General features: G+C 41.6%; 1 protein-coding gene across 1 annotated transcript in view; it reads right to left on the reverse strand.

Moving 5' to 3' along the window:
* LRRC31 (leucine rich repeat containing 31) overlaps positions 1 to 24,851 on the reverse strand; it is a 56,120-nt gene that overhangs the window by 15,793 nt on the left and 15,476 nt on the right. Inside the window, 8 exon segments of the mRNA XM_077159375.1 lie at positions 1,175 to 1,375; positions 6,921 to 7,067; positions 7,830 to 7,995; positions 8,241 to 8,413; positions 11,338 to 11,505; positions 13,882 to 13,947; positions 13,950 to 14,026; positions 21,541 to 21,787. Coding sequence (XP_077015490.1) covers positions 1,175 to 1,375; positions 6,921 to 7,067; positions 7,830 to 7,995; positions 8,241 to 8,413; positions 11,338 to 11,505; positions 13,882 to 13,947; positions 13,950 to 14,026; positions 21,541 to 21,787 — 1,245 coding nt within the window.

Here is a 24,851-nt window from a genome sequence, read left to right on the forward strand (position 1 = left end):
TCAACTGACATAACACTTGGGACAGGGTCAGAGAGAAGGACTCTGTTCTCCTCATTATCCAGGAAGTACCAGAATCCAACTCTAGCCCTGTGTATGTGTGCAGGAAAGAACCAACTTAACAGGTCAGAGACAGCTTTTCTTAAAAAGGCCTATTTGCGGGGCTGGCCCTTGTCTGGCACCTGGGAACTTGGATTTCGGGAGTGCTCCTCCTATGCCCCACGTCATAAGGGTGGTTTACTGAGCCTCATGGGTTTGTGCAAGCAATGTGGTTTATGCTCCACACCTGCTTTCCTTCTGGGAGTCTGGAATTTTGATACATGCTAGGCAGAGGGTGGCTCTGTGATTGACCCCCAATAAAAACCCTGAACTCCAAGGCTTAAGTGAGCTTCCCTGGTAGAAACACCTCACATATGCCATCACAACTCATTGCTGAAGGAATTAAGTGCATCCACTGGGAGAGGACTCTCAGGAGTTTGTGCTTGGTTTCCTCTGGACTTCACTTCCCTTAGCTGATCTTGCTTTGTATCACTTCACTCTAATTAGGATTAGCCCTGAGTATTAGCCAACTGGATGCTGAGACTTGTGAGCCCTTCAAGCAAATCACTGATTCACTAGAAGCCATATGCACGGCGTGTTGGCAGCCTGAGTGATATCTTCAGAAAAGTGCTGCAAGATCCCTGTGCCTGAAAATATCTCCCTCTACTTGATGACCATGCTCTTGCCTCCGAGTGAGCAGAAGTTTCAGCTTCAGTAGTTCCTTGACCTCGGCTGGGACGTACACACTGCCCTCAGGCAGGCCTGGGTTCCTGAGAGAGTGGAGCAAGTCCAGGCAGTCAGCTGGGCTCACTCACTAGTCATTGTCTCACTTTCCCCATGAGACTCACCACAACCCCAGGGCACAGGACCCCGCAGTAAAGCTGCAAGTTACTATGGGAGCGGACCTCCAGCGTTGGTTACTCACACTTTACACTTTACATTTTAAATGTTCAGTCTGCAAATGTCAGAATCATTTAAGATTCTTTCAAGAGGGCTTATTTCCTGACAAAAGGACAAATTTGTGCTCTACAACTCTGCCTATGACTGAGTCTTGGAATGAAATTCATATGTAGAGAGGTAAAAAGAGGCTTCTTCTCTCACATATTTTTATAGAGTACTTCCAGGGAAATTCTCTTACCAAGAGCTGTGAAAGTTTCACTTTCACGGTTATTAATCAGCAATGACTTCAATGCTGGTAAGACTCAGAGCCTGCTGAGTAGGTTATCAGAAGAGCTGCCCATCATTTTATTGGCTGATAAATTCCATTCTCGAAGATTCGAGAGTAACGGAATGATCTAGGCTGGTAAAATATCACACAGTGACATGATTTAGGCACCATCTCACCAAAAGTCTTCTGAGTCTTGTGTTTCCACAAACTCCTTAATCTGGGAACCAAAGCTCTCCCCAGTTTGACCCCTGCCCTCCCTTACACACCCTCTCCATGCAAACCAGCATACTTCCCAGTACACAGCTTGTGCTTCTCTACTTCCGAGCCACTTTCCAGACTAGAAGTGAAGAGTCAAGACTCTGGAGGTAGATAGAAGTGGGTTCTAATCCTGACTCTGCTACTAAAGAGCTGTGGGAGTTTCGACAAATGACTTAACCCATCTGAACCTCAATATTCTAACCATGAAATGGGAAGGTAAAATCACTTGGTATGTTAAAGTGCTTGACACAGCAGCTGGCACATAATAATTGCTCAACTAATGTATATTATCATTCTTTCCTCAGAATTTCAGACAATGGTATCAGGCCATCAGAACAGGTACCTGTGGGTAATAGCACTGGAGTGGGGTCCTGAGGACCCCTGCCAGGCCAGGAGGTACTTACCCCTAGCTCATTATACCCCAGCCTTCTTCCTGCTACTTTTCCTGACTCAGGGCCTTTGCCCTAGCTCTCACCAACCCAAGAAACAGTTTCCGTGGATCTCTGTGAGGCTGACTCGTCATGCAAAGCCCAGCTTAGATGTCACCTCCACCAAGGAAACTTCCAAGGCCACCAAGCCAAAGTGACCTCTCGGTCACTATCACAGCACCCACCATTACCTGATTGTTTTGTTTACGCATTTGTTTATTTTCTGTCTTCCTTCACTAGAAGGCAGCTCCATGTCCCAAGCCTAGGTCAGTACCTAGAGGACCACAGGCCTGTGACAACTGTTAGTGGAAGGAAGGAGGAGGCCGGGCGGAGAGAAAGGTGAAGGGCAGACTGGCACTTGTGATTTCAACAGCTATGATTCCTCCCTCTGCAAATCTCCCTCAGCACTTTGTGTTTCACCATGTAATCTAGAAATGTATTGTTTTATTCCTGCCCCACTAGACAAGCTTTTTAACTATTTGTATTTTCTGTAGCCCACATGACAATGCCTTACAGAATCAGCTGTTTAATCAATAGTTGTTGGCTAAATGACCCTTAATTCTATTTCCTTGGAGCTATCAGGTAAAAGAATGTTCAGTTATTTAACATCACAATGTTTAAAGCGGAATGCATCTCCATTTCTATCTTTCCAAAACCAAACAGGAGGAAAGCAATGCAATTTGCAACAGTTATTAAATAATCGTTAGCTTTCCAAGGCCATTCACCGTGTTGGCACCTCTGTACCTACCTAAGGAAGGCTAATCCCTCTGTAAAGAGTGATACCAATTGAGTTCCTCTAACATGTTCCTCTAACACAGAGATGAGCATGTGGTATTTGTTTTTATTTAGTTATGTCAAAGGAATCCTTCATTTGGAATCTAATGGACTGAAGACTTATGGGTGTGTTCTAGTTTGCTAGCTGCCAGAATGCAATATACCAGAAACAGAAGGGCTTTTAAAAAGGGGAATTTAATAAGTTGCTCGCTTACAGTTCTAAGGCAGAGAAAATGTCCAATTACAAGAAGTCTATAGTAATGTCCAATCTAAGGCATCCAGGGAAAGATACCTTGGTTCAAGAAAGCCAATGAAGTTTAGAGTTTCTCTCTCAAGTGAGAAGGCATATGGCAAACAGGGTCAGGGTTTCTCTCATCTGGAAGGGCACATGGTGAACACGGCGTCATCTGCTAGCTTTTTCTCCTGGCTTCCTGTTTCATGAAGCTCCCTGGGAGGCGTTTTCCTTCTTCATCTCCAAAGGTCGCTGGCTCGTGGACTCTCTGCTTCGTGGTGCTGCAGCATTCTCTGCTCTCTCCGAATCTCTTTCCTTCTCCAAAATGTTTCCTCTTTTATAGGACTCCAGAAACTAACCAAGACCCACCCAAATGGGTGGAGACACGCCTCCACCTAATTCAGCTTAACAACCACTCTCGATTAAATAACATCTCTAGGGAGATGATCTAATTCAAACATGCAATACTGAATAGGGATTAGAAGAAACGGCTGCCTTTACAAAATGGGATTAGTATTAAAACATGGCTTTTCTAGTGGACATGCATCCTTTCAAACCAGCACAGGGTGTCTCCTCAGGGATGTCACTCATGCTATGATGAGTAAAAGAGGATGGTGGCATCCCATAATGCTCCACCTACAACTCAAAAGGCAATTGTTATGTTACATGAAAATCTTCAGGAAAGACTTGAACTCTTCTCATTTTCACAACATGATGGATGAGACTCTGAAAAATAATTTAACAGGTCTAAAAAAACAAATGTTAGATGTAAAAAAACATTTTACTGTTTTCCGCCCCAAACTGCATTCAACTAAAATTGTCTTTATTCTTTTTCTCTATCCGTTCATTCAATCACATATTCAACAAGCATGTACTGGCTGCCAACTATGTGCTCAAACAATGGAGAGATGATGCCCCTATCCTGGAGGAGCCCATGGTCTGGCCTGTGAAGAAGGAGGACAGCATTGGGGTCCCCATTTTAAAGCTGAGGAAAGTAAGTTTCAGGGATGCAAGAGTATAGAACTAAGTTACACAACTAGTAAGCACAGAGGCAGGGCTTACTGGGCTCTATGCCCAGCCCTTTTCCATCACTCCACTCTAACAAAGGGTCCCTGCCACCACCTTCCAACATCTCATTAAAAATAGTCTCTCTGTAAACAGCCTTCCTCACCAGCTGACCCCAAGCCAGCCAGGCCATTCCTGCAGAAAGAGCAGAGGACTGCCTGCATGGTGTAAGCCTGGGGGCAAGATGCCTGCCTCTCCTCACTCTTTTCCTAATACTCCTGGATTCCTTAGTTGAAGACAAAGTCTTCGGTCCAAATGTGAGCGATACCTTACACTGCAGATATCCTCGGGAGAAGTCACACAGTGCCCTCTATATTTATACAACCGGATCTTTTCCTAAGAACTGAAAAGGAGGGCAGGAATACTGGTGAAATAGGAGGAAGAGATGCAGAAAGGGGCTATGGACTTCAATCTGGGAACCCCATGGGTTTATAGCATTTAAAGCTGAAGGAAATAAGGTTCAGGGACACAAAAGTGTCTGGATCTAAATCACACAACTAGTAAACCCATGGATTTATAGGGCAGCCTTATATGGAAACAGAAAATTATAAACCCCATTTTATTTGATGTTTGATTCATCCTTGGCTACTAATCATAAATGAAGCCAAAAGCCCCAAGTAGCAGTTAGCTGTGCTAATGAGGAACTCTTAATGGGAGTGGGGGTGGGTGTGATTTATTGGCAGGTGCTTTGAAAAGAAAATGAAAAGTTGTGTTAGCCAGTATTTCTTTTTTTTTTTGCTAGGAAACACCAAAAGGAATAGGATATTTATAAAAGATTATAAATATCTAACAGATTATAAGAGTATCTTAAGCTTAGTTGGGGTAAAGTTCTGTTCTGCTCTGATTTCTATTTATGCTGTATCTTTTTATAAAGTAATTATCTCCTGGATATTTCCCTTGAGATATACTGACTGTGAAAATGCAGCAATCTTTCCTTCACTCTGCAGATACCAAATGAGCACATTCTACAAGCCAGGAAATCTCTCACATAGCGGTATAGCCATGAACAAATCCAGCAAGGTCCCTGATCTCATAGAGCTTCACTTCTGGTTGGGGGGCATTAATACAAAAAACCAAATTTATATTAATGATGTTATGACTACAGAGAAAAATTTAGGCACTGTTTTTACTACATTTTTATTTTGAAATAATTAGAGATTCCTAGGAAGTTGCAAAAAACATTACAGCACCCTTCTCATGTACCTTTCACCCAGTTTCCCAACATGGTAACATGTTCTGTAACTCTAGTATAATGCAAAATCAGGAAACTGATGTTGGTACAATATGTTTGTCTTCCTATAAATTTTATCACATGTAGCTCATGTAACCACCACCTCATTCCAGATACCTAACTATTCCAGCACCATGAAGATCTCCATTGTGACCCCACTTTCATTATACCCACCCCCCATCTTCACCTCTACCAACTACTAATCTGTTCTCCATCTCTATAATTTTGTCATAGTGAGAATGTTATATAAATGGAATCATACAGTATGTGGCCTTTTGCCTTTTTTCATTTAGCAAATGTCATTGCTTACAGTTGGGTCCTGTTTTTAGGATCCATTCTGCCAACCTCTGTATTTTAATTAGTGTAATTAGACCATTTACAGTTAATGCAATTATTACAATGCTAGGGCCATTTAAATTTTTTTCTGTTTGTCCCTCTGTTTTCATTTTCCTGCCTGCCTATGGGATATTTAAGCTTTTTTTTTTTAAGAATTCCATTTTAGTTTATCATTTGTTATCTCTTTGTAGAGAGTTTTAGCTGAACATAGCAGGAGGAATTGGGAAAGTGCATCTATTCTATCTTGATCTGGGACCAAGTGTTTGTCATACTTTACCTTGCATGGGAATCACCATCGGGATCTTAAATATACAAATTCCAATTCAGTAGGTCTGGGCTAGGGCCTGAGAGTCTGTGTTTCTAGCAAGTTCCCAGGGGATGTCCAAGCTGCTGGTCCACGGAAGACACTTTGAATAGCGAGGAAGATGGGCAAGGGGAATAGGGAATGGTTGGAAGGAGGTGGGAGTGTTGAATTAAATAGGATGGTCATGAGGACCTCACTAATAAGGTGATAATTGAACTGACACCTGAGAAAGTGGGAGAGTACGCTGAGGGGAGTTCCCAGGTAGAGGGAGAATGAGGGCAAAAGCCCCAAGTCATGCATGGGTGGTGGGTCTGAGGGTCAGCAAGGATGGTGTGGCTAGAAGAGAGTCAAAGCAGGGAAAGGGTAAGAGAAGTAGAGTGATATAAGAACAGGGACACCAGTTTTGGGCTCTTGCAATAAATAATCGTGACAGCAGATGACAGTGACCTGTAGGGTGGTAGAGGTGGAGATGGTGAGCTGTGATCAGATGCCGGATGTATTTTGAAGGTTTATTGTGGTCACAGATGGCGTACAACTCTTAATCACAAGGCTATGCTTCCTCTGTTTGTCATGGGAAATTGCATTTACATAGTATACATTATAATTACAGGACTACATTTGTGGTTGGAAAGTAAGTATACTCACTCAAAGTTGTAGGGAGCATTCATTGACGTTTTCTGTAACTTCATTTGTAGCTTAGTGGTTTAACTTCACTTAGTCAAAAAGCCTCAACATCCTTTGTTTTGGCTTTCTCTCTATAGACCCATTTGTAATAAACTTTGTGACACTGACATTCATTTCTAAAAAACAACATAAATTCAATTCTTTCCCTTCAAATGCCAGACCTATCATTTATAGACATGTACGGGAGGAATTTAGATTCACTAACATTTACTAGGCATTTGATACAAGCTAAATAATGTGCTGGGGGTGTTCATAGAACTTTTATTATTTAAATCTCCCAATTGCCTCGGAAAAATCAAGTTTACATGTACATCTCAAATTGCCAAGTTTCCAAATATCTGCCAAGGGTTCAAAAGTCATTGCTCCACTCTGCAGGATCTAGTTCCTCAGTGACGTTCTATGGCCTGCTGGGAGTGAGCACTGGTGAGGACCCGGGACCTGCAGGGGCCTCAGTGGAGCCAGCTGAGCTGCCGAGTCTTCAGAATCACCACCCAGCTCCTTCTTGCAAGAAGGGTCTAATTTTCTTAGCTCCCACAAATATGGAAGAGCAGTATCTGCAAAGAAAGTCAAAGTTCTATTCTGACATACTGCAAGGTGGTAGGAAGGAGTGTAGCAGGGAAAGGGGCGTGTCTGCAAGAAAGGAGATTTGAGTGCACTGTGTTAACAAAAACCAAAGAAATAGACTTCCTACCCTCCAGCGCTCTACAGACCTGACTACAATTTTAAAACTATTCTCTCTGTGATCTGCATTGATTATGATTTTCATTTTCTCCATTATCTGCATTGATTATGATTTTGACCTGAATCTTGGAACTGACTCCCTTCCTTCTACATTTGAGCATTAGGGTTTTAATAGATATTAAAGTGAATGATTTTATAGGCTCTGTATATCAAAGGAAAAAACACAATTTCATTTCATATTCTCCATTAATGTGGATATTCTATATAGGAGACAGTTTAAACATAGATGCCACTGAAGCCATTCCTTTCGCTAAAGCCAACTCCTCCCCATTGCTAAACATAAATTAATGATGGCATTTTCAAAGAGGAAAACTGGCAGCTTCAGTAGCACAGAAACATTTATTTTGCCCCCACTGTCTATCTCAAACCTAAAATATCCTGTCGGCCAGTTACAACACTTATTTTTGTAATCGTGAAATTATATGTTCTCTGTAAAAGATTTAGAAAATAAATAAAACGTAAGGATTTAAATTACCCATAATCTCGTTTTGCAACACAACCACCCTTTTCATGCCATTGTATTTCCTAACAGCTTTTAAAAATGCATGCCTTAAATTCAGTCATTATTAACTCATCCAATATTTTGACACTTTTTTGTGAGAATCCACATGAATACAACTTCAATACTTTCAGATTTGAGGTGTTTTTTAATCTCCAAGCAAGACTGTTTAAACTGCTTCCAATGTTTCGGTAAATGGAAAAATCTAGTACTTCGAGATTTTGCAACATAGATAGCAAATCACCCGGAAGGAAGAAGGAAAGCAAAAAGTGAAAGGCAATGCTCTACCAACGTGTGAAAATGAAAGTCGGGGCAGAGAGGAGGAGGGAATACAGTTTAGTGTGACCTGAGGATATAGACAACCAACCCCTCTACCCCTGAAATTCAGGGTACACGAAGACACAGCAAATCTAGTCTTGCAAGCCATCCAATCACGCATCTCCACATTTTTTTTTCTTCCTGGGAAGGCCTCTTCCAAGTCCCACTTACCAACAAAGGCTCCATCTTCTCATGTGAGGTCACAATCCACAAGCTCAAGTGTTTGTATTTTGCCCCCTTCTTGGACCTTCTGGAGAATCAGAGGCAAGTTCCCTCCGACTTTGCTGTTCCTGGACAAACTGAGCTCTTCAAAGTCAGGGATTGTTTTAAGGGCTTTGTCTGTTACAAAATGGCCCAGAGGCTGGCTGATGGATGACCCACAGAACAGGAAATTCATTTAAAAACCAGGACAACATATTCATGGAGTATCGAAGCTAGACCAGTGCTGCTTAGCTGCTGAGGAACAGAAGAAGAGTCCCAGCCTCTGTCCACGCACGGCAGGTCATGCCTCGTTATTTACAGACATAACAATTCTAGTCCCTCTAAAATTCTGAAACAATGCTTACAAGCTAAAATTTCTCATTGTTAGAAAAAAGCCACTACTAGTGGTAGTGTGGCTTTACTGAGTTATTTTTGTAGTAGTAAATATTTGCACCACTCCCTCTACTTTCTTTTATCCACCTTCCACAGGACCAGCATTTCCAACGACCTTGGTCACGAAGGTGGAGGTGAGGCAAAGCAAAGAAATGGCCACCATGGAGTAAAGCTTACCTGGACATCAAGAATATCAGGAAGGAACTAATAAGAGGATATCAGTTCTTTGAAAGTTATTGCTTCTGTGTATATATTATTTTTCACACAAAAAATAAAGAAAAGGTCGATTGTGATGATAAATGAAAAAAAAATACATAGTCTTAATCCACCCACTGAGTGTAGGATGTTAGTGTGGACATTTAATAGCAATAATAGGGCACATAATTAATTGCAATTGTAATAAATGCCAAAGGCTTGTGTTTACCATGAACAAGAAAGTGAACACTACACGATGAGAAAAAAAGGAGGCCATCAGGCGCTAGCCGCTTCTGACAGCTGCTGGGATGGGGGGCGGTGCAGTGAGGGAGTGGTGAAGCTGGACATTTCTAAAACCATGTTTCACAGGAAAGCATCCGAGTACTGACTACAGTGTAGAGGCTGGGAAAAAATAGGGCAAGAGTCCAGACAGATCAGCCGCAGGAAGGATTTCACTGCCTTAAGGGTAGGCAGGGTGGAGAGACATACCCGTGGAAAATATCCCCAACTTGCAGAGCCCTTCTTAACAACTGAATGATCAAGGGTACTGGGAAGCCCTCCGTGTCCAGAAGCCTCTCTTCTACTGTCTGCAGCTGGGCATGAACTTCCACTATTGGTTATTCGCTCCATGGATTAAGGTTTTGGGGGTCCGGGAGCTCCAGGTTAAAATGCATAGCATGTTAAGCTCAATAGGTGTCATCTCGAGCACTGTTGCCAGTGGATCGGGGGTGGTTTTCTATAGCTTTGAGGCATCTTCCAGAATCAGGGAGGAAGAGACAATGTCAGCAGACATTGTATAGGAGGATTTACCATCCTGCATGAAGCAACTGTAAACAGGTATGATCATTTTGGAGTACCTCCTGATTTATATTCTCTTATCAGTAAACCTTTTTTTTTTTTCTCTTTGTACCTCATCTGCCATTTAGGCTAAGGTTGGAGGACAGAGTATAAATGAAAAGACAAGTGTCTCCTGGTGGGAGAGGATGCAAAAATCCTTCCAGAGTACAGGAAGGCTCTGGGAGAGGGTGGAAGGCACAAAATATTAGAGAGACAAGAGGGTAGACTCTCTCCTAGACTGCCTCATGGATCAGGAAAGTTTGGGGTAGGTTACAGGGCAGAAGTAATAAGCATTTCCTGGCTTCCCAAGGGCAGAGGATCATGCACAAGATTAGGCAAATCATAGAAAGTAAAGATACTACATTTTCTTTTCACATCTGAGCAGCAGTATATTAAATTTGCAACTCTGCTACACAATAACCACCCTGCAGGTGAATGAGACTAAGTTGGTCATGTAAACCCACAGAAAGCTAATATTGGATGAGGAAAGGGAAAGAAGGGGCTACCAATTATTGAGCATTTACTGTGTGCCAGCATGTAGTAGGCACTTTTTGCATATTACATTATTTATTCCTCACAACAATTTTTTTTTGAGATGGCTATCACTCCCATTTCAAAGATAAGAAAACTGAGGCACGGAAAAGTTCATTTGTCCATAGTGCCACAGCTAGGTAGATATGGGACTAGAAATTCAACTAAAGTCTGGCCAACTCCAGGGTTTTAATTTTCCTACAGAATGGGTGGGCTACGTTATCCTCCACTGCCTAGGAGTGAATAGGAGAGCAAAGCCAAACCGTACCTGCCTCACAATTTTGTTCACTGCAGTTCCTGGCTTAGTACAAACCATCCACTTTGCTCTCTCTCTCTCTCTCTCTCTCTCTCACACACACACACACACACACACACACACACACAAAATGGTCTAGACCAAGGAAGGGCATGGAGACCCAGTTTATTGCTTTGGTAGTTTCTGCACATTTTTGGAAGAAAAATTAGTAGAGATGTGTTTTGGCAGATCATTTCCATTCTCATAACCATTAGGCATAAATCTGGGTGTTTCTACAGAAATCTTTTTAGAGATATAGCTGATCAAAATAAGAAACTTTAGGCCAAAAGAATAAAAATATCAATGACGTCTAACAAACCAGCAAACATTTTGGTAAAGCAGTTGGGTAAGTAGCATGACTTACTATGGATTTTATTCAGTGTATTGACTAACTTAATTAAGGCTCTAATGAAACCATTGCCTTTAGTTAAAAATTTTTGTTTTGATCAATTTTTAAAAGGGGGATGGGAAAATAGAAGAGGGAAGTATTATTTTGAAATGGGAAAAATAACTTTATCGTCTACTCCAAATGCTCCATTTTATGGATGAGGTAACCAAGAATCAGAGCGGGTAAGTTTTGCGATTACTTCCATTTCCAGCTCTGTGAGCTTACATGATCAGCTTGTTTCTTTCTCTTATCCCCAGAGCTTAGCACAACAGCAGGCATGGGTCTCATAGCTATTTGTTTAGAAGGTACATGATTGCTTACACAGCATTACCTCATGTAGAGTCCCCATATCCATGACTCCCGCAGGCAGTGCCATAAACAGTCTGTCCCTGGGGGTTTGGATTAAAGTTTCATTCATCATACCCCGTGCTCGGACATCAGCGGCAGTGAGTCTGCAACTACTCAGCCTCAGGATTTTTAATTTGCTGATAAGATGCATGTGCTGGGTGACTGAATGAAGGGTTCTCCCAATGGAATCATTCCAGGAAATATCCAGTTCTTCCAAGTCTGGGAGAAAAGACAGCAAGGCAACTAGAAGTGAACAGAAGAAAATAGAGATTTGCGTATGGCATTTGTGATTAGCGATAAATAGCCTGTACGAAGATGGAAGGTGGTGGGGAGTGGGGAGGATGTTTTCAGCAAAGCAGGACCCTCCCAGCCATGCAATTGGAGAAATTGTGACATTTACATATCCCATTTCTTGATGCATTTTCTATTTCTGCCAAATAACTGCACTCTGAAAATGCAATAACTCCATAAGATTTCACATACCGCATTTTATCATAGTTGAACCCAGTCATAATCGCGCTAATTCTACTATTATCGCGGCTAGGACAGCTGCTTCCGCTGTTACTGTGATGTGTTCACTAATCCTTTGATTTGCAAAACCTGCTAACATCCCTCAGCGTCATCCCATCGGATCCGCGGGCCGACTGACCTGGGAAATGCTCTGTGGGCTGGAGCCGCTGAGATGGGTGGGGCCTCTTACCGTTTCTTTACCTGGGCAGCCACACCTTGAAAACCTTTTGCGCATATTTACATGGACCACCTTGTGGAGATTTACAGGGTCAGGAAGCCTGTTTGGAAGCTTTTCTGAGTCTCTGCCACTGCTAGTTAAGTGAAGTCACTATGTGAGAAAAAGATTCAATGGAATCTCTTGAGACCTGTGCCCAAATGTAATGGCAGGGATTTTTTTTTTTTTTTTTTTTTTGCATGGGCAGGCACCAGGAATTGAACCCGGGTCTCGGGCACGGCCGGCGAGAACTCTGCCCGCTGAGCCATCTTGGTACCACCCCGCATGGATTTTAATTAAAATAGTTAAGGGCCCTTCATTCAAAACATGGTTTGTTGGATAATTCTCTTCTGGTGAACACATCTAATTTGATTAAAGAATTAAGGCAGGTGGGGTGCAAGGGTGGTTCAGAGGTAGAATTCCTGCCTGCCTTGAGGGAGACCCTGGTTCGATTCCGGTCCATGCACTGCCCCAAAAACACAAGCAAAACAAACAAAAAATTCAACAAATGGTGCTGCAGTTATGGGAATCTTACATGGAAAAATAATTAAATGTGATCCCGCCATAAAGCATTGCGCTGGTTTAAAAGGATGTATGCCCCCTAGAAAAGTCATGTTTTAATCAAAATCCCATTTCATAAAGGTAGAATAATTCCTATTCAATACTGTATGTTTGAAACTGTAATCAGATCATCTCCTTGGATGATGTGATTTAGTCATGAGTGGTTGTTAAACTGGATTAGATGATGACATGTCTCCACCCATTTGGGTGAGTCTTGATTGGTTTATTGGAGTCCTATAAAAGAGGAAACATTTTGGAGAATGGGAGATTCAGAGAGTGGAGAATGCTGCAGCACCACGAAGCAGAGAGTCCACAGCCAGCGACCTTTGGAGATGAAAAAGGAAAATACCTCCCGGGGCACTTGAAACAGGAAGCCAGGAGAAGAAGCTGGCAGATAGTGCCATGTTCGCCATGTGCCCTTCCAGATGAGAGAGAAACTGTGACTGTGTTCACCATGTGCCGTCTCACTTGAGAGAGAAACCCTGAACTTCATCGGCCTTCCTGAACCAAGGTCTCTCTCCCTGGATGCCTTAGATTGGACATTTCTATAGACTTGTTTTTTTTTTTACATGGGCAGGCACCAGGAATCGAACCCGGGTCCTCGGGCTTGGCAGGCAAGCATTCTTACCTGCTGAGCCACCGTGGCCCACCCTATAGATTTGTTTTAATTGGGACATTTTCTTGGCCTTAGAACTGTAAACTAGCAACTTATTAAATTCCCCTTTTTAAAAGCCATTCCATTTCTGGTATATTGCATTCCAGCAGTTAGCAAACTAGAACAAGCATATTAAAAAAAAAAAAAGGGATTAAGGCACGTAGAAGAGAAAAGGGGATGATGGTGGTGTGTATGTGTGTTGCTGGGGGACCTTCACAACAAAGCTCCTGATTAAGGGTAACAATTGATAATCATACTTTTGTGTGCAAAAGGTGTATACAGTAGGCACATGGTTGTTATACTTTTCATTCCACAGATAATTAAACCCAATACTCTTTTAAATTCCCAGTGGGCTCAATTTTATGGATGAATTTTGTGAGTTTATTTCATATGCAAGAACAGATGTTTTTCAGGGAGCAAGAGGCAATCAGTAGGTAGATAAAATTGCTCAGAAAAACAAATGAGCTTTCCTCTTCAACTCAGCTCAGACTTTGAAGCTTGAGGATCAATCCGTTTGCTTTAAAAAAAAAAAAAAGAAAGTGGTGTAGCTGTTATTCCTTGGAGGGTCCGGGACCAGCCATCAGTCCTTGGAGTTGCCAGGTGGTAACTGAGTGTGTTTGCTTGCTCGTCTCCACCTGAAGGCCTGATATTCCCCCACACTAGGGGACTGCCTGCAGACCCAGTTCCCCCACTGCCGTGGCTAATCTACAGTTATTCAGATTCAGACACTTGTAGACAGCCTTCTGCCCAGCTTCTGGAGGAATTGCTCATTTTTCTCTCTCCGGGATCCAATTCCACTTCTGAACTGAGAGGCTGAGGCTAAGCTATATCAAGAATAAAGTAGAATTTGCTGTTAATCTCTAATCATATTAAAGATGCATAATGGCCACAAAAAGCAAGTGAAAAGGAGAGAACAACCATGAGTGGGTCCCTTGTAAAACTCAATTCAGAAAGGGGATAAACTTCACCACTGTTCCTGCTGTCAGCTCAGGCACTGACCACTTCTGGTAACCTCTTTTTTTATAAAATTGTCTGAGAAATTAAATGGCTTTTCTTTCATGATCTGACCTGGGTTTCTCATTTGAAGATGTTGTGTTTCTAGGCAAGTGGTAAATCTGTTAGCACAGTGTTTAAGATGCTTGCTGCTTGAAGGACACAGATATCTTTGATAATTGCATCTGGGGATAGGGGTGGGGTTGGGAGCACAGGTTTTTGTCTCCTAAAACCAAAGAGGTGAAGGAGAGGAAGAGTTGAAATCACAGCCATGCATTTCAGATGGTTACAGAGAGTGAGCGAAATATTTGCTGCTTGATTTGTAGACCATTCAACTGGCAAGCACAAATCCAGAGATGGTAGTGCCACTGGGGAGCTTTTGGATATTCCAAACTCCTGCCAGAAAATACTTTCCAAAAGCCTTATTTGTTCTTCTTGTTATTAGAGGACCTCTTATGTGACCCCCTATTCAAGTTTCGCTAAAATAACACTGACATCATATCACCATAGCATCAAAGAGTAAAATTTTATTCAGTGTGTACTATGTACCAGTGCTTCCCCTACTTTATGTGTCAACATTTAAAACACAGCATACTTTTATAAGGAAAACGTTTTTGAAAAATGCAATGTTAAGTACATTGCATACATGTACTGACAGTGACTTTGTGCCAGTTTGAAAGTATTATGTACCCCAGAAAAGCCATGTTTTAATCCTGATCCGATCTTATGGGTGTAGCTATTTCTTTTAATCCTGATTCACTAATGTAGATTGAAATCTTTTGATTAGATTATCTCCATGGTGATGTGACCCAACTGAGGGTGTGACCTCTTGATTAGATGGAGATGTGTCTCCACCCATTCCGGGTATGTCTTGATTAGTTTACTGGAATCTTTTAAAAGAGGAAACATTTTGGTGAAAGTCAGAAACTTCAGAGCAGAGCTGACAAGCCGAGAACAGAGACACGATGTTTGGAGACTGTTTGGAGCCCAACAGTTGACGCATGAGATATTAAGCAAGTCAGAATCTGTAGAGAGCCAAGGGAAGCCAAGAGATAAAAGCCTACTCTGGAGAAGCAAAGTCCCCCACAGAAACAGAAGCTGAAAGCAACAGAGCCCAGGAGCAAGGGACCAGCAGATGCCAGCCATGTATTACCCAGCTGACAGAGGCATTCAACCCATCTGCCCTTCTTGAATTAAGGCATCATTCCCTGGACATCGGACATTGGACATTTTCATAGGCTTAGAACTGTAAACTTGCAACTTATTAAATTCCCCTTTTAAAAAGCCATTCCAATTCTGGTTTATCACATTCTGGCAACCTGTAAACTAATACAGATTTTAAAGTGATATTGTAAGTAAGGATGTACGATTTTAAACATTGTGGAGACCCAGAACCTTGGCTCCCCCTCCATAGGGAGAGTAAGTTGCTGCACGCAGCCTCCTACATAACCTGGACAGAAGTAAAGATCAACAGACCTTCTCAGGGAGGAAAAGAATGTACAGATAGTATGATAAACCACTTATCTTGCAAAGCATTGAAACTCTTCTTCCCTGGTATGTTGATAACAAATCTCCAAACCCTGATGAAACTCTGTTCTCATAGCCTATGGAATGTCCTCATCCTAAACCCTGATAAGCTGCCCCTTGCACCCCACCCTCCCTTGCAGAGTACTGACTTCATTTCCCAAACGGCTGCCATGGGGAAGAATCTTCTCCTGTTAGTAAGTCCTAATAAAATTCATGTCTAACTCCGCACTTGATGTGTTCTTTGGTCAAGACCAAAGCATCTTGACCTAAACTCTTCAAGAGCTAAATTGGAACAAGCATGAAGGAAAAGTATACTAGAGGCCAATAAGAAACCATAAGTTGTGAATATGCAGTAATATTCTACTAACCTTGACAAAAAGGTAGAAAACCACATAGGTCAAAAGAAACATTGGTACTGATGAAAACGAAGATAGTAGGATTGCAATAGTAAAAAATTTTAGATAAAAGATATTAGATCTAAGGTGTGGCTTGCTATTTTTATTTTTACTTTTTTTATTAAGAGAACCATCATAGGGTGCTCATCTTTGCTGGAATGTTTGCTGTTGTCATAGTCCACCAGTAGAGTGGAATTTTACTTCTTCATGCTGGCCTTCATTTCTTTTTGCTTTTTTTTTTTTTTTTTTTTGGCATGGGCAAGCTGCAGGGATTGAACGCGGGTCTCTGGCATGGCAGGCAAGAATTCTGCCACTAAGCCACTGTTGCTTGCCTGGCCTTCAATTTTTATTGGTACATTGGAGACAAGGTTATTTATTTTGGGCAGGGTTGTCAAATTTAGAGGGGGTAGGAAACATGAAACAGGACACCTAGTTAAATGTAAATTTCAGATAGATAATGAGTAATTTTTTAGTAAAAGTGGGTTCCAAATATTGCATGTGTTTTATCTGGTAATCCCAATTTGGGCTGGGGCAAAAGGGAGGTGTGGATGGAGGACTGGAGGGACTGCTTCTTACCAGCCAGCACGGGACATTCTGTCTAAAATCAATGCAAGGAGTCACAGTTACTTTATTTCATAGATTTGGAAATTGAGACCCAGCGAGACCGTTAATTAGTAAGAAGCAGAGCCAGAATTTGAACCCAGAGCAGTCTGTTTTATTTTGTATTTGAAAGAATTTTTCAGCATTGCATCTTTTTGCTTTCACTCTTGCTTTAGCCCTTTTTTCGTATCACCATAGATTCAACCTATGATCATGCTCAAGTTCCAGCCCCACCAAACCCTCCTCCTTTTTCTGTTCACTCCTCAAGTCACTGCTCTGTTGATCATTTCTTTTACTCTCAAATGTTTTGAAAGAATGGTTTATCTTTGCTGGCACCATTTCCTTGCCACATTTATTGAGTAATCCTTTATACTGCTGTTGTCACACTTATTTACCCAAATTGTTTCTCAAAGGTCGCCAATTATGATCTAGCAATGGAAAGATTACAAAATCTCTTTTCGTTCCATTTTCATTTTTATCCCGCGTGGGCACTCAGTGATGTTTAATACCATTACACTGAGAAGCCCACGGCAGCAGGGCAGAAGATCTAACTGGAGCTGGGGGACCATCAGGTGTGCAAGTCACTTAACCTCTGAGAGGCTATAGTTCCTGCCTGGTTCATTTCTCCAGAGTGTTGGGAGTTAAATTACTTATGTCTCCTAGGTAGATGAGAATCTGCAGTACCTTTGTGCTGGTTTGAAACTGTCATGTACCCCAGAAAAGCCATGTTCATTTAATTCAACCTTGTGAAGGCAGACCTGTTATAATCGGGTGGGGGCTTTTGATTAGATTGTTCTCATGAAGATGTGGACCTCCCAATTCAGGGTGGGTCTTAATCCTTTTACTGGAGTCTTCTATGAAGAGAATAAAAGGCAGAAAACATAAAGAGAGCTCAGAGCCAACACAGAGAGATCAGAGAGATGAACCAAGTGAAGGATGCTTGGAGAAAGAAAATGCCCCAGCAGAAGCCGGAAGGACCCACAGAAGTTGAGAGAGCCATTTTGAAACCAACCCAGGAGAGAGGGGCCAGCACATGTCGCCATGTGCCTTCCCACGTGCAGAGGAACCCGGATGCCTTTCCTCCCAGAAGGTATCCTCTTGTTGGTGCCTTAATTTGGATATTTTCATGGCCTTAGAATTGTAACTTGTAACTTAATAAATCCCCTCTATAAAAGCCAATCCATTTCTGGTATATTGCATTCAGCTGCTTTAGCAATCTGAAACAGATTTCTACACGGGAAGATACTTGGTAAATATTTGTTGAATGAATGAATGATTGGACAATTAATGTTTTAAGAGTTCCTCAATTACCAAAACAAATGAACCTGATAAATCATTATTAAAACACAAGTATAAATATGAGTACTAACTTATAAAACCTCTGGACACCTCCTCATAACCCTGTGCATTTTAAATTATTATTAATCTAGGAAACCCTTTCATCAACGGATAAGTTATGTCATGGCTCAATATGCACAACAGATGATTCAGGCTACTAGGGGTTAGTGGTGGTGGGAGGACTGGTCTTCTGTGGAGGAAGCAAAAGTTACCCCAGAGTTATGTGAAGTGCTTCAGAGTCTTTTCCTGGCTGCTTTGCCTCTGAACCAACCTGTTAGCCCTACAGGTAAATTCTGTCAGGTAAGCGGCATGTCCCCATTAAGTTCCTTTCCAGTTTAAATCAATCAGGGTTGGTTTCCGTTGCTTACAACCAAGAATCCTCACCCTTGTATGGAATATGATTTTTTTTTTTTGTAATATAGGTGGTACTGTCCAGGGAGCTAAGATAAGGAGAAAAGTTCCTGTTTTCAAGGAGCTATCTGTCTAACAAGGGAGGCAGACAAGAAAGCCACAGTTATAATACAAATGAGAAGTGTAATGTCAAAGAGATACAGAGGATGTATGACAGAAAGTGTTAGTGACAACAGGTAAGCCAGGTATGGTGGGTGGGTCTGGGAGAGCTTTCCAGAAAAAGTGCTGCTTGAACTGCACATTAAGGGATGTGCAGAGGCCAGCCAGGTAGGTGCAAGGGAGGGGAGAGGTAAGAGGGGAGGGTTGCAGAGGGAGGGGTGTGGCACAAGGGAAGCACTTTCCTGGCAAAGGGAAGTGCCTAGGAAAGCGTGACCGGTTCAGGAAATTGCAGGCAATCAGCATATCAGGGGTGGAGGGAGAATGTGGGAGCGTGATGGGGGTTTGGGGAAGTCACAAGTGATGAAGAGATACCAAACTGATCATAAACACATCGAAGGTCAGACCTGGGAGTGTCAATTTTCTCTTCAAAGCTAGAGATACTCAGTGAAGGATTTTAAGCAGATGAGATGTGATCATATTTGTGGTTCAGAAAGGGCACCCGGCGGCAGAGTGGAGGGCGGGTTGGCAAGAGAGCAGGACTAAAAGCAGGGAAGCCGGTTCGGAAGTGATTGCAGGGGTCAGAACAAGAGGCAGCGAGCTCCAGACAACAGCCATGGAGAGCAAGAACCAGACCCCAGAGCTTCTCAGGGACCGAATCGCATAGTTCGGGGAGCCACTGATTTTTGGAAATGGAGAAGCCAAGCGGTCAGGGCTGCCCCCACAGAGGTGACCAGCTACTTGATTTTGTCAAGTTAATTTAATCACAATCACAGACATGCATTAACCACTTTCCTGAAGCTACGAATCATATTTAGGGCCAAGTGAACAATTTTCAGATAGGAAATGCCTTCTTTTAAAGAGAGATTAACTTCCTAGTTGTGCTGGTTTGAAAGGAACTATGCCCCCTAAGAAAAGCCATGTTTTGATATAAATCCCATTTCTAAAAGGTAGAATAATCCTTATTCAATACTGTATATTTGAAACTGTAATGAGATCATCTCCCTGGTTGATGTGATTTAGTTAAGAATGGTTGTTAAACTGGATTAGGGGATGACATGTCTCCACCCATTTGAGTGGGTCTTGATTAGTTTCTGAAGTCCTATAAAAGGAGAATGAGAGATTCAGAGAGATTCAGAGAGAGCAACACTACGAAGCAGAGAGTCCTTCAGCCAGTGATCTTTGGAGATGAAGAAGGAAGATGCCTCCCGGGGAGCTTCATGAAACAGGAAGCCAGGAGAGAAATCTAGCAGATGACGCTGTGTTCGCCATGTGCCCTTCCAGCTGAGAGAGAAGCCCTGACTGTGTTCGCCACGTGCCTTCTCACTTGAGAGAGAAACCCTGAACTTCATCGGCCTTCTTGAACCAAGGTATCTTTCCCTAGATGCCTTTGATTGGACATTTCTTTAGACTTGTTTTAATCGGGACATTTTCTAGGCCTTAGAAGTGTAAACTTGCAACTTATTAAATTCCCCTTGTTAAAAGCCATTCCATTTCTGGTATATTGCATTCCAGCAGCTAGCAAACTAGAACACTAGTTATGGAAAAACATTTAAAAATACACTTAATTAATTACAGATAAAATGATATTGGGGGTGTGAGAGTAGTTCAGTGGTAGAATTCTCATCTGCCATGTGGGAGCTCTGGGTTCGATTCCCAGCCTGTGTGCTTCCCAAACCAATCAACCAACAAAACAAACAAAAATTCAACAAACGGTACTGCAATAACGGGATACTCACACTGAAAAAGAATGAAATATGACCCTGCCATACAACATACAAAAAAAAAAGATGTTATGCTTGGGATATGATGTTAAAAAAAATCTTGTATACATATGGGTAGGCATAAATGAAGCAAGACTGGCCATGGGTTGATAATTTAATATGATAATAGATTGAAAGCATTGTATAGGATACATCACTTGCGGGCAAAATTTGGCAATACTTACTTAGAACTACAAAATGTTTCATAACCCTTGAATCTGTAATACCTATTTTGGGAATTTATACTAAGATAGCTGAAATACGATGAAGCAGGGGATGGAGGAGATGGAAAGACAAAGATATTCACTGAAAGGCAAGGAAAGGAACTTATTAAGTAGACATGACATATGTATGTAATGGAATATGCATATTAAATATACATCTGGAAATATAGTAGTGTGAGAATGTTGTACAGAAGTAGGATACCTGGCTCCATGAAAGCTCAGTGAGGGTTTGTAAACTATTGCAACTGTATGAAAAATGCAGGCTCTGGCCCCCGCTAGCTCTCCTACTACACTCTCCCTCTCCTCTGCTCTTATCCTGCCTAAGCATCCACACTTGCCTGGCTCTCTCTCAAATACTCCAGGCTCAGTCCCACCTGGGGGCCTTTGCACTTACACATCCTTTTACTTGCAAAGCTATTCCCACCAATATCTAAATGACTGACTATTCAGATCTCTGCTCAAATGCCACCAAATCAGAGACTCCTCTCCAATCCCATCTAAAACAGCACTACCATCCCATCATTCTCTTCCTTTTTATCTGGCTTTATCTTTCTCCATAGTCCTATCACCTCCTGAAATGATATGTGTTTTTGTTTCTTTTTTTTTTTTGCATAAGCTCCTTTTGTTCATGGCTGCTATTCCAACAATTAGAATAATACCTGGCCCATACTAGGCACTCAATCAATGTTTGTTGATTGGCTGATTTACTGAACAAATAAATGGATATACATTAAAAAAAAAAAGACAAAAAATCTTGGGAAAATGGTCATTTGTGCTATGATGAAAGGAAATTCAGTATTTTCCTTGAAACTTCCTACAGTGTTAAATTATTTTGGAGTATGTTAAAAGTAAAATCAGGAAATTTAAAGCATTTAAATAACATAGCAAATGTTTAGAACAGAGACAGATTTCTTTTAATTTAGCCCATAAAATTTTTTTAGGAAAAAATATTATTCTCAAAAATAAAGAAATAACAGCAGTCAGCAGCTACTTATTGTCTGAGATGGCTGTCAACTGTGTCCCATTGCTGGGATGGGAATCAGTTTCTTGAAGGTCATTGCTCTCTCTTCTGCTTTCAGCTTTGAAGGACCTGAGTTCTGAGCCCGGGAAGAATTTGTTGACAAATGAAGACTGGAGTTTAGTCTTTTCCCCTGAGGATTTTTTCTTCTTTGTTTGAATCATGGTCAAGTTAAAGGGGATCTTTCTCCATAAGACCTCTTCCTGTTTTTCTAGTATCTCTGAGAAGAAAGTAAGACTTTCAAACCCATGTGAAATAGAAACATCCTCCCCTACTCAATTGTCTTCCTCTTCCTCGTCTCCTTCTTCCACTTTTCTTTTTGTTTTTATCACTGGTAATGTTTTAACATAAAAACAAAAATGATGTAACTCAGGATCCAGGAATCAACGGGTGGTAACAGGGACAAATCCAAAGCAAATTTGACTTTTTAACTTTGCCCTATTTTATTGCAGGAGAATTGATTATTAAACACCACTTTGACAAGTGTATCAAGGGTGTCAATACATTTTAAACGTAAATGGTGGACAGGGAGCTACATTCTCATAGACTTTAGTAAGGAAGGATTTAGGATGCCTCCTGTCACCAAGAGGAATTTGTGTCCAGTAACCCGCTCTCTTATCTTTGCATATCCTTATTTTTTCTCTTGGAGGTCGGTCTCACTCTTTCTCTATTTCAGCCCTGCACCATCACCCCATTAAAAACATGTTAACAGTAAAGAATTCATTCACTCCATAAACATTTTTTTGAGAAGCCGGTGGGAAGACGTACCTATCTGCCAATGATTACACTGGGATAAGGGGCTATAGTGGCGTTACTAAGCCTGCCATAACCTTTGAGCCTGGGATTTTTCTTTTTCTTTTTTAATGTTTTATATTGTTAAATATAATGTATATATACAATGAAAAGAAAGAGAAAGCAAAGGTTTTCAAAGTAAACTTCAATCACGAGATACAGAACAGATTTCGGAGTTCATTATGGGTTACTTTCCACTATTTCAGATTCTTCCTTCTGGCTGCTCCAAAACACTGGAGACTAAAAGAAATTTGGTTTTCTTTTTTCTTTCTTTTTTTTTTTGTGAAAAATAACATATATACAAAAAAAGCAATAAATTTCAAAGTACATTGCCACAATTAGTTGCAGAACAGATTTCAGAGTTGGTATGAGTGACAATTCCACTATTTTAGGTTTTTACTTGTGGCTGCTCTAAGATACTGGAGACTAAAAGAAATATCAGTATAATGATTCAGCAATCATACTCATTTGTTAAACCCGACCTTCTCTATAATAACTCTACCATCACCTTTCAATATTTTCCCACTCTTTAAGGAAAGATTGGGTTATGGCCAATCTAACTTTTTCATTTTGGTAGAGGCTGTCAATAATATGGGGTAGCGGGATGGAACTAGTTGATGTTCTGGAGAGGCTGCCAGCTCTCATTGCCTGGATTTTGAAGTACTACCTAAATAGCAAAAGAGGGACGCAAGTCCTAGGCAGAAGAAATAGCAGATCAAAGGCTTGGGGGCATGGAGGTCTGAAGGAGCCAAGGATTGGCTCGAGGCAAGAATTCTCTTTTGCAGGAATACGAGATATAGGGGATGGAGGTTAGGGACAAACTTGTTGTGATTTGAGGCTAAAATGATTCATAAGTGTTAATTTACTAGCCCTCCTGGGATTTGCTTACATTTGTTTACATTTCATTAGTTTAAAGACTTAAAGGCATAAATCTATGAATGGAATTTCAGATCCTGTAAATGGAATTTAGATCATATCAAGTCTTTGGACAGGGCCTGTTAAGAATTCTTGAAACTACAATACTTGTGGCATCCTCCCTGTAGAATAGCTCTTTCTGCAATGCTATGTTCCAGAGTGGCTCAGAAAACATTTTGCACAGAGCTCCTAAAAATGACCTTGCAGAACCCACCTTTCTGCTTCTTGAGGGTGTCTGAGAACTTTGGGGGAAGGGGTTAAGTGGGCGATATGCCCTGCACCTGGAGCACTGCTTTGGGAGTCACAATTAGGCATCCGTTCTCTTTTCAAATTGGAGCAGGGCCCACCCCACGTTCACCCAGCCACAGGCAGCGATGGCACCAGGCAGTCCCCCAGGCGGCAGCACCACAGCTGCTCAGAGCGTTAGAGAATTGGGTGGGGAAGGAGGAAAGCCCATTGAATGGCCTTAACTCAGTCTTCCAATTACCCCACCCTGGCTCTCCCCACACACCATGGGCTCCTCTCCTTTGCATGTCCTCAGGCCCACATCCACTTACCTCCATTTCATTTTCACCCAATTTCACCTTTTGGGAGATTTATACAGGGCCATTCTCTGGGGAACTATTCCAATAAATGTTTTCACTAGTCCCCACCCCACCTCCATTGACCTGACTCCAACTCCCAACGCTTAAGAAAATACCAGCTGGACTGCACTCCAGGATGTGGTTAATTTACCCAAGTGAAACCCCACCCAGCTGCTGGGTGCAGCTGGGCTCTCGGTGCCAATTAGCACACAAGTAGCAGAAGGAGCAGAAGCTGGGGAGCCAGGAAGGCAAACATCAACGCTGGAACCCAAGGGGATAGAAGCGGGAACAAAGGGAAGGTAGAGAGGAACGTAAACTCAGGAGAAGGGAGCAACTGAGAGCCTAAGAAGGAATCAAAAAAGGAGCCAGGAAGCAGAAGGGAGACTTGGGAGAGAAAAGGAGAAAGCATCTCACCTATTTCTCAAGGGGTAGGTTATCATGCTCACACAGGAAGGATAATTTTTCTTCAAAATGTGTTTGGATCATTTCCCTGTAGATGAAAATTCTCAGGCTCTCTATTCCGATTCAAACTTTTAAAACCTGCTTATATAGGCTTCCCATCCCCCCTCCCCCCCATCTCTGCACTGGAATTTACTTTGTGAAGTAAAGAATCCTAGAAATTGTATTTGAGGAAATTTGCAGATCACAGCATAACAACCCTACAGAACATAGTAGCTAAAAACTGTGGGTTTGTTTCTTCTCCCAAGACCAAAGACATTAGTTTAAGAGCCCTTTGGGAAAACCAATGGCTGGCATTTCAATTCAACTTAACAACATTTATTGAGCAGTTACTTCCCATAATTCCTACGCTCTCAGTAGGTAAGGTTATTTGCTATGAAACCACAACAAAGATACATATTTGACATCTATTATGACTCTTGCACTTGAACTGTTTTTATTAATTTTTGCAAAAATGAAGAATAACTTAACTCTATTTTTCATCTATAAGCTTGGGCTTAACATATATTTAAAATTTTTAATTAACACCACTGA

This window comes from Tamandua tetradactyla, chromosome 5, assembly GCF_023851605.1.
Source record: "Tamandua tetradactyla isolate mTamTet1 chromosome 5, mTamTet1.pri, whole genome shotgun sequence".
Lineage (NCBI taxonomy): Eukaryota > Metazoa > Chordata > Mammalia > Pilosa > Myrmecophagidae > Tamandua > Tamandua tetradactyla.